At 38.9% G+C, this 13,792-nt stretch overlaps 1 protein-coding gene across 1 annotated transcript; it reads left to right on the top strand.

The window, feature by feature from the left end:
* The first annotated feature begins 4,594 nt into the window (after window positions 1-4,594).
* Window positions 4,595-9,272, top strand: LOC145805766 (uncharacterized). Its single transcript, XM_082900969.1, has 6 exons — window positions 4,595-4,985; window positions 5,421-5,761; window positions 5,819-6,172; window positions 6,346-8,648; window positions 8,789-8,899; window positions 8,999-9,272. Exons 1-6 carry the CDS (start codon window positions 4,595-4,597, stop codon window positions 9,270-9,272), a joined length of 3,774 nt encoding a protein of 1,257 aa, XP_082757095.1.
* The last annotated feature ends 4,520 nt before the right edge of the window (window positions 9,273-13,792 follow it).

Raw genomic sequence — 13,792 nt, forward strand, 5'->3', positions numbered from 1 at the left:
AATGTTTCCCTTTAAACTGGTGAGAAGGCTTCTTCCTAAGAGGGCATGAGCCTCCCTCATTTTGTTGTCTACACGTTGGTGGTTAGTTCTGACCTTATTTAAGGACTTTCTAATTGGATAGTTCCTTAAGCCATTGATCTATAACGTTGATGACCTGATCACATTGAGCCAATTCTTATATCAAATTGTTGCCATCAAAATACTTAGTAGTAGGCAAATCATGTACCTCCTTGTCACGTTGTTCTTGTGACGTCTCAACGTTGACTGGCATCTTCGCTGAGTTGGGAAATGTGGACCATCTGGTTCTTTTCTAGTTGAATGGTTCACATTTTCTACCGCCAAGAATGACTTGAACACTTTCACAGGTAAAGCAAGGCTTTTCGTTATAGAATTCCCACTGACGACACCAAATTAGACTGCGACGGCGCCCTGGCAGCTGATGGACTCTCGTGAACCTAAAACACTCTTACAAAAGATGAAAGGTCTGTGTCACGACTTGAACCCGCCTCTATAGGTTAGGATCATAATCGGCCAGTAATCATGAGATTACGTACGACCTCAAACAGAAATCAGTCATATTTAATATTAATAGAAGGCCAGATGAGAAAACAGAACTAGAAATTTTGTCCAATGAGCTGTGTATATATGGCATTACAAAAACTTTGAACATTATATTAATAACTGACACCATACAACAAATATAGATATACATATATCCAAGATCATTCCAGAAATAGACTTAGTAGATACTAAGTTACATATTTAGATATAGACTTCGTCCTACGGGACCACAAAAGTAAACAAAAGGAAAATCATAAACAAAGCCTCGCATGGGAGGCATCCATAGCAGACTCCACGGTATCTGATATCCTTAATGGGTTCACTAGGGTTGAGGCAGGACATCCCGCTGCTCATCTACATACATATAAATAAAGAGTGAGCTAACGTCTAATAAATAATACTAAAGTAAAGGGGTTGAGTGAATGAGCCCCTTTTTAACAGATAAGCATATTTAATCAATGAGCATATATAATCAATAAACATTTTACATCAGAATGACCTTGGGTCCAACATGCGATGGAACAACATTAGGTCCAAGAGATAGCAGAATATACAGTACGACTTCAATCATTACTAAAAAAAACGGCCTTAGGCCCAACAATGTACAATATGACCTCAGGTCCAACAGTTAACGGACTCACTGATCGAATTCAGTCATCTCTTATTAGTACGACCTTGGGTCCAAGCATTTACAGTATATAATGGCCATTCAATTTTGCAATTGCATATCAATCATTTAGTCTTATCAGAGATTCAATCATACCATATCAATCATTTAGTATTACCAGAGATCCAGAACGACCTTGGGTCCACTAATCTAGTATACAGAATGACCTTAGTTCATGTCTACATCATGTCGTTCTCTTTTACAGATAATACTCTTGTTAATATCACATTGTTAGTATATCGTTTTGACAGAAGATGGCAACTCATTCACACTTATCAGATCATAAGTTCAGAAAAGCTTACCACATGTGAACAATTAGAAAATAGAGTATGAGTAATATATATTTACTAAGATATTACTCACTGTGGTCAGATGGCTGAATCGTCCTTGCAGTTGACCCTACATAATTCACAACACATTGGGCCATAATACAATTCAATATGTTCCTTAGTTTGCTTAATCTTCTTTGGTTTCTTTCTAGTTCTTTAATTCATTTAGAATGCTCAATGTGTGCTTAAGAATGCACATAAATGAAAGACAATAGAAATTGGAATACAAAACAACTTTCAAAATTTCCTAAAACAGGGTATTTCGCTCGAGCGCAACATTGGATTCTCAAGCGAACCCCTTGGTCTACAAAGTACTGGAAGCTCTCATTTTACACTCGAGCTAAGTTTTCAGTCCCTCTAGCTAAGACTGAAAATAAAGGGTGGTCGCCCGAGAGGTCTTTTGGTCACTCGAGCCAACCCCCAATGTCTGCAAAAGCACTAGCAGCTCGAAATATATGCTTGAGCAAACTGCTCGAATTCTGGAATTTCTAGAATTGTGTTTAAGCTTCAAACACAACTCCAAGGCTCCAATTTCATGCATGTCTTGTCCAAAAGCTTGAAAACATGTAACTGAACATTAATACCTGATGAAACATATCTCCCATATCCAAAGCTTCATGAATTTGTCAAAATGAAACTCAAAACTTTCATGCATGTATGATCTAGCTTGAATTCTTGTTTAATCATCTTCAAAACATGAAACTAAGTCTCATAACCACATGATTCATGAATGCATGTGTTACGTAACTCTCAATTTAACATGATTATCATGTTTCATGCTCAAATATGAGGAATTATAACAAATTTACACATGCATGCACATATTGATTCTAATCTCCACATATTCAACTCAATTCTTGCATTTATGTTCATACTCTTTTTGAATTTACATAATTATGGACTTCATGAATTAGAGTTTAAATACTTACCTAGAGCTTTGATTATCACTTGTATTAGTAGATTCTTGAGCTATTCTTCATAATTCTCAATTCCCTTCAGCAAATCTTCAAAGATGATCTCTTTCTCTCTCTCTCTCTCTCTCTCTCTCTATATATATATATATATATAGAATGGCTCTCTCAACATCTCTTGCCTGATTTTTAGGCTCTAGAATGAGTTTAATTTCATGTCTCTACATATAAACACCCTTGTTTAAGTTAAGTTAATTAAGCATGCTTAATGTTAATTAATTACACTTAATTTAATCAATTTAATATAATTATTTTGATCCGAATCAATTTTTAAATAAATTTCACCATACGCTCTAAAAATTATGCTAATCATAATGATGCGGTCAATTTTGGTTTTTGTCGTCTCTACGGCCCTCAATTTCAAATTATAACAGGAAATGTAATAGATTTATCTACTGTGGACAGATATAAATTCAAAAACACATATAATCACATAAGTAGCACCCAAATTCATATTAAGCACATAATCACAAGCATAATTAAAGATTAGGTTAATTGTTGTTAAATTTTACATATAATGGGTTAGAGTGAGAAGCTCCTCCTTCTCTCTAGAAACTTTTCGTTTCTAGGGTTTCTGCATTCAATTCTTCGTTGAACTGCAAACAAGATCTAGGATGGCAATTATTCCTTCTATCTCCGATTTTAATGTTGCTGGTGTAGGGGCAGATGTGAATATTGGATCATCAAGTTTTAACGATGTGGGTAAATGTGCTGATGAACTTTATGGGGAAAATAGCCCAAAGAATTTGAGTATTACTACGCAAGAGTTAGAAACCATAGTTAATATCGCGTAGCAGAGTGAGATCAAGATGAAGGGTGTGACTGCCGAATCCATCAAGGAGCTCTCCGATCGACTTGAGATGTTTAAGGCAAAGGCTGTGTTGGACCCTGAGGTCCGTGAAGCCTTGACAGTACCGCTGTCTCCAAACCCTAAATGGTCTGAAATTGTTGACGAGGAAACGCGATCTGAACTCGCAACGATGTTTCCAGATTTGGGGGAAAATCAATCGGTTAGGGTTCGAGATGAGATACAGACAACTATCGTGGCTGAATCAGAGGGTGTAGGGATCAATGATGAAGGGAATCGAGCAGTTCTACATCGTAATGCTGATTATGAGCAGGTTGATCTAGTTAGCAATCAAGAAGGGGACGTTATGTCACAGAAGGCGATGGAGTCAGGACCTTTTGGGAAAAATTTTCGTGGTGGCTTTCACGATCGTGGCAGAGGGGTCCGTGGAGGCAGAGGTACATACAGACAGGAATCTAGATCGTGGGCAAATGTAGCATCGGCTTCTGTTAGATCTAAGGTAAAACTACAACACTTTCCTCCTAAGTTGTCCCAGGATAAGATTGTGGTGGAAATGCCACCTTCATCTCCTCCTGCTAAATGTGAGGCATGTTTGGTTGGTTATTTTATTGATAAGCAATTACCTTACACCTTAGTTAGTATCAGTGCTTTTAATATGTGGAGAAACAAAGGTCTATTAGAAGTTAAAATGAATGATGATAGATTTTCTTTTTTTATGTTTGAAAATAAAGATTATTGTAGGAATATCCTTGATGGTGGCCCCTGGTATGTTGGGGGTTTTTTGTTGATCCTAAAACAATGGCATCGTAGGATGAGGTTGTCTAAGGAGGATAAAAATACAATTCCTGTGTGGGCTAAGTTCTACAATATTCCGTTCGAATTTTGGAATGGGGATGGTCTAAGCAGGATAGCTAGCGCTATTGGCACTCCTTTGTTTATGGACCAACTTACAGCTTCTGGAAATCGTATTTCCTTTGCCCGTGTCTATGTGAATATACAAGCAGATTCTCTATTTCCAGATAGTTTTTCCATTACAAGCGAGGGTGATTCTGTTGAAATCCGAGTTGAATAGAAAGGGGTTCCATCTAGATGTGCCCATTGTAATGTTTTTGGCCACGAAACCAAACAATGTCTCTCTGCCCAAGTGTCCAAATTGATTGAGTTGCAAAAAGAGACGGAGAACTTAAGTGGGGAAGAAGTTGGCTGGACCACTGTGAAGAATAAGGGGAAACGAAAGGTAGGTGAGCCTTCCCAAGAGATGGAGTCTGTGGCACCAATTGAGGTATCGAGTTCATCAAATGTAGGTAGGGTGGATTCGGGCAAGGACTGTGTTAATACCTACTTGGAGGATGTGGTCACAACTACAGACTCAACTGCAGATATTGTTACCAAAGAAGTAGCATCGCTGGAGGATGAAATTACAACCAAGGCAACAACACAAGTTGAGGCCTTTTATTTTGATATCATGGATATTACTAATCTGATCCATCCGGCAACAGAAATCATACTCAAGGAAGTGGCATCAAAGGTAGAGAGCAAGCAGCCTACTCCAAGTAACAAAGGGGAGAGGGTGGAGAACATACATTCTTCTGGAAATTCCTCAAAGAGCAAATCTTCTGCCAAATCTGGAAGCCAGAAGAAGAAGAAAGGTAAATAGTCTATTTTGGGTTCTGGTTGTGTTTTTTTGTTATATCTGATGTCTATAAAAATTGCATCTTGGAATGTTAGAGGGTTGAATGACCCATCTAAGCATAAAGAAGTTTTTGATCTTGTGCACAAAGAGAATATCAAAATCATGAGTCTTTTGGAGACAAAAGTGAAATCTGAAAATGAAGCTAAATTTCTTGAAAAAAGCTTGAAAAACTGGAATCTTTTGTCTAATTCACAACCAGATAGAGCTGCTAGAATTTGGATATGTTGGGATCCTAATTTTTTTAATATTGTTAGCATCAGGATGGCAGCTCAGTTTATTTTTTGTAGGGTTACTATTTTGGAAGGGGATACTAGTTTTTTTGCTATTTTTGTATACGCTGAAAATGAACATATGCTGAGATTGCCCTGTTTTGCTAAAATTTGCTCTTTAGTTAAGAATCATGTGAGTTCTCCTTTAATATGCCTTGGTGACTTCGATGTTGTTAGATTCTCTTATGAAAAATTGGGTGGTAATGCCACCTGGAATAGTTCTAAGGAGTTGTTTAATAATATGATTCTTAATGCTGACCTTGAGGATTTGTCTTATACTGGGTGCCAATTTACTTGGTCCAACAAAAGAAGTGAGGGAGCTTATATCACATCCAAGATTGATAGAGCTCTTGTGAATGAGAAGTGGCTTACGAGTTACCCTAACTCTTCTGCCCTTTTCTTGCCTTCGGGGGTCTCTGACCATTCTCCAGCTGTAATCACTTTGGATCCTAAAGTATCTAACTTTAGGAAACCATTTAAATTCTTTGATTTCTAGGCTGATCATCCCGATTTCATTCAGAAAGTTGATGAGGTGTGGAGGAAATACATCAAGGGTTTCCCTATGTTTTGGGTTTGCCAAAAGCTGAGAACCCTCAAGCCTATCTTGAAAAATATAAATAAAAAAGAGTTTAGTGATATAACTACTAGAGTGTCCCATGCTAAGGACCAACTTGTTAGTGCTCAAATCAAACTTGAGAAAGACCCTCTCAATGGTGTTCTTCAAACCCATGAGAGGGTGGCCTATGCAAAGTATGTGGATCTCAGTAGTGTGGAGGAAAGGCTGCACATCAAAAGTCTAGAGTCCAGTGGTTGGGTTATGGGGATAGGAACTCCAAATTCTTCTTTAGAACTATTAAGGGAAATATTAACAAGGGTAGGATCCAGAGTGTTGTCTTGAATGATGGTGTTAGGGTGACAAAAAGTGAAGAGATTTGTGCCACATTTGTGAATTCCTTCACTGATCTTTTTGGGAAACCGTTCTCTAATAATTATGATGGCTATGATAAAATTACCCAACTTGTCAATAAGAGGGTGTCTGTGGATTAGTGCAGTGATCTTGCTAGGGAGGTCTCTGACAAGGAGATTATTGATGCTTTCAATTCTCTTAAACCTAACAAAGCCCCTGGCCCTGATGGCTATTCTGCTGGTTTTTTCAAAAAGTCTTGGGAGGTTGTGGGAAAGGAGGTTGTGGTAGTTGTCAAATCATTCTTTCGGTCTGGTGAGCTTCTCCATGCTCTCAACAACACAACCATAGCCCTTATTCCCAAAACTCCTAATGCTGAGAAAGTTGGTGACTTTAGGCCTATCTCTTGCTGTAACACTTTGTACAAATGCATCTCTAAGATCATAGCTGATAGGATTAAAGTTGTCTTACCTGACCTCATTGACCTTGTGCAGTCAGCTTTTGTCCATAGTAGGAGAATCTCAGGCAATATTTTTTTGTCCCAAGAGCTTATGAGAGGCTGTCACAAAAATTCTCCTACCCCAAGATGTGCAATGAAAGTTGACATAATGAAAGCTTATGATTATGTTAGGTGGGATTTTGTTCTTGATGTCCTTAGAGCTATGTGTTTCCCTCCAAATATCATTTGTTGGGTTAAGGCTTGTATTACAAGTCCTTCTTTCTCCATATGTATCAATGGGAGCCTTCATGGGTACTTTAAAAGGGCACACGGTCTGAGACAAGGTGACCCCATGTCCCCTTATCTTTTTGTTATGGTGATGGAGATTCTTTCCAAAATTCTAGCTGAAAAATCTACCCATCCTGATTTTAAGTTCCATTGGAGGTGTGATAAAACTAAAATTGTGAATCTGTGTTTTGCAGATGACCTTATGATTTTCCGCAAAGGGGATGTGTTTACTGTTTCGGTAATTAAGGAAGGATTAGATGAATTCCAAAGCCTATCTGGGTTGTCTCCTAGTCCCCATAAGAGTCATATTTTTTCCTCGGGGTGTGAGAAGAAGTTGCGTGACGAGCTTCTTAATGTCGTCAAGTTTAATGAGGGTGTATTACCGGTGAGATATCTAGGTGTTCCTTTAATCTCAACTAAGTTGAAATCTAGTGATTGCGACAAACTTGTTGAGAGAATTACAAATAGAATCAAGAGTTGGACTAACAAATGTCTTACATATGCTGGTAGAGCTCAACTGATTCAATCCATTCTCTTCTCGATGCAAGTGTATTGGTCCTCGTTGTTTATCCCCCCAAAGAAGGTTGTTAAATCTATTGAGAGTCTCTTTAGATCTTTCTTTTGGTCTGGTTGTGAGCTTAGGAAATATGGGGCTAAAGTGTCTTGGGAGCATGTCTGCTCCCCCAAATCTGAAGGGGGTCTTGGTTTTAAATCCATAGAGGTGTGGAACAAAGCTGCAGTGACCAAGCATATCTGGTTTCTTTTCTCCGGAGGAGAGCAGTCTATGTGGTGCCAGTGGGTGAAATCCTATTTACTTAAAGGTCAGAGTCTATGGAGGGTTAAAATGCCTAGTGACCCTTCTTGGGTCTGGAGGAAAATTCTATCCCTTCGGCCTGTCATTTGCCCTTTGATTCTGCACAAAATTGGGAATGGGGGTGATGTTTTCATGTGGTTTGACAATTGGCATCCTCTTGGATCTTTGTGGGCGAGGTTTGGTGCTAGAGTTGTCTATGATACTACCTTTGGGATGGATGCTAAGGTTAGTAGTATTGTTAATAATCGTTCTTGGGGTTGGCCCAGGAGAAGGAGGAGCTTCTTACAGGAGTTGATTGAGCATACCCCGCTTACGTTTACTCCCAACTCTGGTAATGATACTGCTATTTGGGTGCCGTCTTCCGATGGTAAGTTTTTTATAAATTCAACTTGGAATTGGTTCAGGAAATCTTTTACTAAAGTTTCTTGGGAGAAGCTGCTGTGGGGTCCTCATAATATCCCTAAGGCAAGTATGGTTACCTGGATGGCTATTTTGGGGAGATTAAACACAGGGGATAGGCTTAAGCTGTTTTGTATATCTCAAACCTCTATGTGTGTTATGTGTAATGACCCTTACGAGGATTGTAACCATTTATTCTTCGATTGTCCCTTCTCCAGTCGAGTTTGGGAGAGTATTAAAGGGAAACTTAATGTGAATTGGCCCCATCTCCTTTGGCCTGACATTGTTCAGTTGGTTTCTAAAATAGTCAAAGGTAAATCTCTTAGTGCTGTGGCCACAAGACTTGCACTTACTTGTACTGTGTATCAGCTTTGGATTGTTAGGAACAATTGCATATTTAGAAAGGAAAAGATTCCTGAAGAGATTGTGATTAATGGCATTGTGGATATGATTAGATTTCGAGTAATGTCTATTACTAACCTCAAATTGCATCCTAGTGACAGTTGGTTTTTGAGTTCCTGGAGGCTGCCTAACACTATGCTGAAAGCAACAACAAATGGAATAAGGGTTGAGAGTTCAGTAAATTGTGAGTTGAGTGATGGTAGCACAAATTGAGTGTTTTCTTAATGGTTTGCTCATTTTGTAGGTACATGGATAAGTTAGAACTGCGGGCTGTACATGGATCTGAAGTTTTTTTAGTGGAGAACATGTACATGCGTAGATTGAAGACTGTGAGTGAGATTACCTATATCAGAGGGTTGAGAGAATTGGGAGGCTACCATATACCATACCCTAACCTTCTACTAGCCATATTGAGAGTTGTTTTTGTATATTCTGCTCTAACTTTTTGGTGCAGGTACTTGGAGCTGAAGAAATTTGAGAGATGTGAGATTCTATATTGTGGGTTGAGTGATGAGAGCCCATATTATGAGTACTGGTACGATATCCTGACTGATGCAGTGTTAGTTAACCTGATGTATATGCGATATTCATTATATTACCTATTTTGCATAGGAGGTACTAAGCTGTGTGTTAAGCTCGATGATGGCTGGACCTATTACCTATTTTGCACGATGAAGGAGCCATACCAAATAAACAAGATATACCTGGTTGATGAAAATGGCACTTGAAGGGTTGGGGAGCAGTGTACAGCAGCTCTTTGTTGGCCCCTATCGTGTGTATGGATGTTTCTCGGCTGGAATCTTCAACATTTGGAAGTGTTATCGCAGAATTAATGGCTGCTGGAAGCGCCGTTGGAGTGAAGAAAGTCTTATTTATGTGTATATATCTGTCTTTATTTTATGTTATTGTTCTAGCATCTTTTTGAACCTACCTTTGTTGGGTGTGCAAGGTTTTAGTTATGTGTTAACAGTGTTGCTAAGATGGATGTTCATGGTCCACATGTCCTTCTATGGGGCCCATGAACATTTGATTGTTTGCTTCTTTTGTGTTAGTTGTCGGCTTGTGCTGTCCGGTTTGTGTTGGTTTGTTATGGTTTGGTTTCCAGGTTTGGTTTTGGGTGGATATGCATAGTTGCTGTCCATTTTTTCTTTGTATAGTTTCGGGTAGGGCCTGGGGCATGCCCCCTGTATTCTTGTGTTAGTCTTTTGTTTTATTTTATGACTTACTTACCCAAAAATAATAATTAAAGGTTAACAATATAACACAGAATAGGGTTGTCACATTCTTCCCCGCTTTAGGAAGTTTAGTCCTCTAAACTTATGTTACATCTGTTCAAAAATAGATGTGGGCAGCATTGTCACATCTCATCTTCTTTTTCCCATGTAGTTTCCATTCCATAATGCTCTTTCCATTGCACTTTTACCATTGGAATGGATTTGTTTCTTAGTTGTTTCACTTGTCATTTTATGATTTGTTCTGGCCATTCTTCATATTCCATATTCTCATCAAGTGCTATCCGGTGATAGTCTATAACATGAAATGGATCCTGAAGATAGCCCTTTAACATTGACGCGTGGAATACATTGTGTATTTGTTCCAGTCCTAGCAGTAAAGCAACTCTGTAAGCAACTAGGCCAAGTCTCTACAGAATTTGAAACGACCCAATATAACGGGGTGACAAATTATCCTTCTTGCCAAATCTTGACTGGCCCTTCATTGGAATTACACGGATGAACAAATGGTTGCCAACTTCATATTCAAGTGGTTTTCTTCTAACATCTGCATAGCTCTTTTGTCTACTCTGCGCTGTCTTAAGCCTTTGTTGAATAACTTTGATCTTTTCGGTGGTGGTTTGCACGATTTCAGCCCAAGACTCTATCCCCAACTTCTATCCAACAGACTGGTGATCTACATTTTCTGCCATATAAAACTTCATACAGTGCCATGCCAATGCTGGAGTGGTAACTGATATTCCAAACTTCCCTGAAAAGCTAAAGCACACATTATGGGCATATCTTCCAAAGTCTGTATAGTTCGTTCTGACTGTCCATCAATTTGCGGATGGAAGACAGTCCTAAGTCTCAATTTTGTTCCCATTGCTCTTAGTAGGCTTCTGTAGAATCTAGACACAAATTTTGGATCTCTATCTGACACAATAGACATCGGAACTCCATGCAAACGAACAATTTCATCAACATATATAGTGGCTAATCTATATGCGTCAAAAGTAGTTCTCACATCCAAAAAATGTGCAGATTTGGTCAGTGTATCAACTATAACCCAAATAAAGTCCATACCTCTAGGTGTTCGAGATAGGCCAACAACAAAGTCCTTGGTTATGTGCTCCTACTTCTATTCCGAAATAGGGAGAGGTTGAAGTAGTCATGCCGGCTTTTGATGTTCGGCTTTAACTTGTTGGTAGTGAAGACATTTAGACACATACTCTACAATTTCACGCTTCATATTTGGCCACCAGTAACTCTGTTTCAAGTCCCGATACATCTTGTTATTGCCCAGATGCATTGCAAACATTAACTTTTGATCTTCATCCAGAATTCTCTTCTTTAACTTAAGGATGTTCGGAACACACAATTCGTTTTGGAATTTCAACGCTTCAATTTCAATACTATGTCCCGATTTTGGATTCATTTTAATTTCATCAATCGTCTTCTTGAGGAATTCATCCTCTCTTTGCCTCAGCTTGATTTCGTCAATAATTTCCGGTTGAGCTGTAATGGCGGCTATCAACCCACTTTGCTCATGTAACATTACTTCAATTTTAGACTTCTCAAAGTCTTGCAAGATTTCCTTCGGTTCAGTAAGTAGGCAAGCCAAGTTTCTCGTTGATTTTCTACTCAAGGCATCGGCAATTGTATTGGCTTTCCCCAAGTGATACTGAATTTGGAGATCATAGTCTTTTATTAACTCAAGCCATCTTCTTTGTCGAATGTTCAATTATTTTGGGTAAAGAAGTACTTCAAGCTTTTGCGATCAGTATAAACTTCACATTTTGCCCCACACAGGTAATGCCATAAGATTTTCAAAGTGAACACAACTGTGGCCAATTCTAGGTCGTGCGTATAGACACCCCATTTTGACGGTCCTTCAAGACTTGGATGTTCTTGCAGGTACATCCAATGACGAGTCTGTTTGCTCGCCAAGCGCTCGAAGTCCTCAACAGAACGCCACAACTTTGAGCCTTTCAAACCCTGCATCCATTTTGTCTCATTTTTGGACCATGTAAGGTCTTTCCATCTTGTAATCTCTGGTGGCCTGCCGACCATTCCTGGAGGCTACCGGTCATCACTTCTTGTTTGCCAACCATCAATGATGCCTTGCCGGCCACCAATATTTTCTGCAGATATTTTATGCCAGCTGTTTGCACAGACGCTTGCATCTATCCACACGTGGAGGGCTTGATCTCCTTGTATAGATTTCATGTTTCTATATATTGGGGCCCCCTCTCTCATGTTTGGAGGTTAGAAAATTTTAGACTCAAAATTTTCCTTTCTCTTTACAATTCTCTCTCTCTCTCTCTCTCTCTCTCTCTACAAATTTTCTACACTTTTGCCTACAATTCCTACACTCTTGCCTATACACCCTTAACCAAATCCCCTAATCTCTGAGCTGAGGTGTTCTTGTTGCTTGGAATCACTCTTCTCTTCAAGGGGAATAATACTAGCTTTGTAGGCTTGCTTTACATACTTGTATTCCTATCTTTTTTTCATTGTTTTGGGCTGTTTTTGAGCTATAAAAAAAAAACCTATTTTTATGGGAAATTGGTGTTTTTGGCCATTTAAGGTGAGGGGGTGGTTCATCCCTCTTTATTTCTTATTTCAAAAGCCTTTGCACCTTTGTTTCCCATTTTCAACCATCTTTTTTTGGGCCTCTAAACACTGAATTTTAGAGTGTTTTCAGTGATAAAAATCATGCTTTGAAGTCCAAATTTGGAGGGGTTAGCTTCCCCTCCTTGTGTCTTGTTTGCTAGCCTAGTTGGTGCCATGCTTTAGCTTATTTTTCTAGCTTGTTGTAGCTTAGTTCCAGAATATTTTAGCCTCTGATTTAGGCTATTTTAACTCTATTTTGGGTTGGTTGTTGCATTTGAGTCTTGTTTTGCATGCTTGTAGTGTAATAGTCCTCACAAGCTTGGTATTTTAGGCCTTTAGACACCGCTTGTTTGAGTTGATTGCATGTTTTTAGAGCTTTTCACACTCAATTTCATCACTAATTATCTCTGCAACCTCCCTCCTTTATTGGCTTTTGATTTTTCTTTGAAAGCGGTTTTAAGCCATTTGTTTGCCTAAGTGTGAAATTGAGGTTTCATACTTAATGGTTTAATCCCTTAGGGGGTTCATTACCAATGGTATAAGACTTCTTTCATACCCAAAGCAACTTGTGTTTTGAGCCTCCTTTCCATTAGAGGATTTTAACTCACCTTTTGGACTTAATTGGATTAAGGAATGGTTGGTAAGTGAAATGAGTAATTAAAATTTGGGACTAAAAGTGAGCCAAGATGAGAATTTGGTTGTGTTTTTGATGTGTTTAATCGGATGTTAATTGAACACATGGAACTTGGACCATTTCATGCTTGTTAGTGATAAAATGATCCAACTCTCCAAGGTCAACTTCTTCCCTTGATCCTTCATGAAAGGGAGGAGGTTTGTGTCTCATTTTGCATTTATTGAACTTGAAACTCTTGAGTCACAAGCCATTATGCAATGAAATTGCTTGAGTTGGCGGTTTGTGGCTTGAGTTCACAACTCCTTGGATTTGTTCATGAAAAGGAGGGGTGAGTTGTGTAAACAATCTGTAGGAATACCCACTATCCATGGCCAACAGGTGGCCGGTAGGGCACCATTGATGGCCGGCAGGCCACTTCCATGGCCGACAGGTGGCCGGCTGGCCACTGATGCAAACCTCAGCAAAATGTTGGTAAGGTGTAGCAAAATGGTTCTGGAAGTGTTCAACTCTACGAATAGAGGCTTTTAGGAGTGAAACGGAGGTCTTTTCGGGTGATATCCGAGCATGTGCATCTTCCATTTCCCGAGGCGGAGTAGTGGCAGAGTAGTTAAAGATTTTAATTACTTAGTTTGCTTACATTTGTGTTGTAACTTAATTAGTTAGCTTACTAGTTAGTTCATTCAAGTGTTGTAATAATTAGTTAATTAATTTTGCTAGTTATTCATTTGTTTTCTGACAGTTAGCTTAACTATCTTAGTTTTAATCAGTTACTAGTTATCTTATTCAT

The sequence above is a fragment of the Camellia sinensis genome, chromosome 13, assembly GCF_055761805.1.
Source record: "Camellia sinensis isolate YWXY chromosome 13, ASM5576180v1, whole genome shotgun sequence".
NCBI lineage: Eukaryota > Viridiplantae > Streptophyta > Magnoliopsida > Ericales > Theaceae > Camellia > Camellia sinensis.